The 1,446-nt window shown below is 41.1% G+C and overlaps 1 protein-coding gene across 1 annotated transcript; it reads left to right on the top strand.

Annotated features, from left to right (window-relative positions):
- On the top strand, positions 1-514 carry VOLCADRAFT_72158 (uncharacterized protein; the record flags this gene model as incomplete). Its single annotated transcript, XM_002959941.2, has 1 exon — positions 1-514. A coding segment is annotated over one exon (514 nt), but the record flags the coding sequence as incomplete, so codon positions are not given.
- Between the last annotated feature and the right edge of the window lie 932 nt (positions 515-1,446).

Below are 1,446 nucleotides of genomic sequence, written 5' to 3'. Positions count from 1 at the left end.
AAGAACTCAACGAAATGATAATTTTATTGATAAAACTTTTACCGTTGTCGCGGATATTTTATTAAAAGTATTACCTACATCTCAGCGTGAAAAACAAGCTTTTTCTTATTACCGAAATGGCATGTCAGCTCAAGCAGAAGGCGAATATGCAGAAGCTTTACAAAATTACTATGAAGCTATGCGATTAGAAGTAGATGCTTACGATAGAAGTTATATACTTTATAATATAGGTTTAATACATACTAGTAATGGTGAGCATGGTCGAGCATTAGAGTATTATTATCAAGCATTAGAACGAAATCCTTCTCTTTCTAGCGCTTTAAATAATATTGCTGTGATTTACCACTATCGTGGTGAACAAGCAATTGAAAATGGTCAATCTGAAATTTCACAAATACTCTTTGAAAAAGCAGCAGATTATTGGAAAGAAGCAATTCGTTTAGCGCCAACAAATTATATCGAAGCTTTAAATTGGTTAAAAATGACGGGACGTTTAACAGGTTTAGCAACTTAAATCAAAGCAAAGCAAATTTTTTGCAATTCTACGAACTACGGAGTTTAACGTAGTTAAACTCCAAGGCAAAACCTAGTTCTGTTCCAACGACTAGGGCCTAGGCCTAAGTCTGTTGCATACCCGAAGGGGGGGGNCCGCATCCGGCCTGAGCCCGGATAGTACAATGAACATACCATGAGGATCTCTGGCCCGAACTAACGATAACGAAGCGCGAGTTATGTCAAAATTTGTTGTGACTTTGAGGGTCTTTGGCTCAAAACAACAGCACAAGCTTTGTGTGTTCGTTTGTTTGGCTGAAGGCCAACGAATAGTGTTTGTGTTGTGAGTACGGCGCAAGACCTGCTCCGCACGTAGCTTGAAAATTCGCTATATTTTTTTGACATATTAGAGTCGCTTAACTACGTTCGTAGCTCTTTGGGTTCCCCCCTTTGGGTTACCCACTGCCGAAGCCTAGTTGGCTCGTTGCGCCAACTAGGTACTAGTAGCTCGGGGCGGTCGTTTTAGCTAGTCCCCCTTTGGGATTGCCTTCCCCTTCGGGGACGAGCAAACAAACATAACGAACTTATGTTGCGAAGGCCCCTGACTATAACAAAGGTTATAGCCCTTAGTTATAGTTGTAGTCTAATCGTTAAACTAGATAAGCTTTCGGCCGAAACTAGTAACATAATAATAGGCCGCCGTAGGCTGTATGCAGAAAAAAAAGGGGGGGGACGTCGTTCGTTGGTCCCCTTCGGGGGAAAAGTAACACGTGTGTCGAAGTTAAGCCAACGGCCTCCGTGTCATTAAATTAAATTAAATTAAATTAAATTACATTTCTACAAACTACGTTAAGCCTAGTTGTGATTTAGGGACCAAGCCCCGTAACGTAGCCCGTAGAAATATCGTTAAAGCCTCCAGTCGATGTTGTTCAACGAAAATAAACTACACGGGTC

This window comes from Volvox carteri (genome assembly GCF_000143455.1).
Source record: "Volvox carteri f. nagariensis unplaced genomic scaffold VOLCAscaffold_1734, whole genome shotgun sequence".
Taxonomy (NCBI): Eukaryota; Viridiplantae; Chlorophyta; class Chlorophyceae; order Chlamydomonadales; family Volvocaceae; genus Volvox; species Volvox carteri.
Note: the sequence above shows the minus strand (reverse complement) of the source record. Positions and strands in the feature narration are given on the sequence as shown.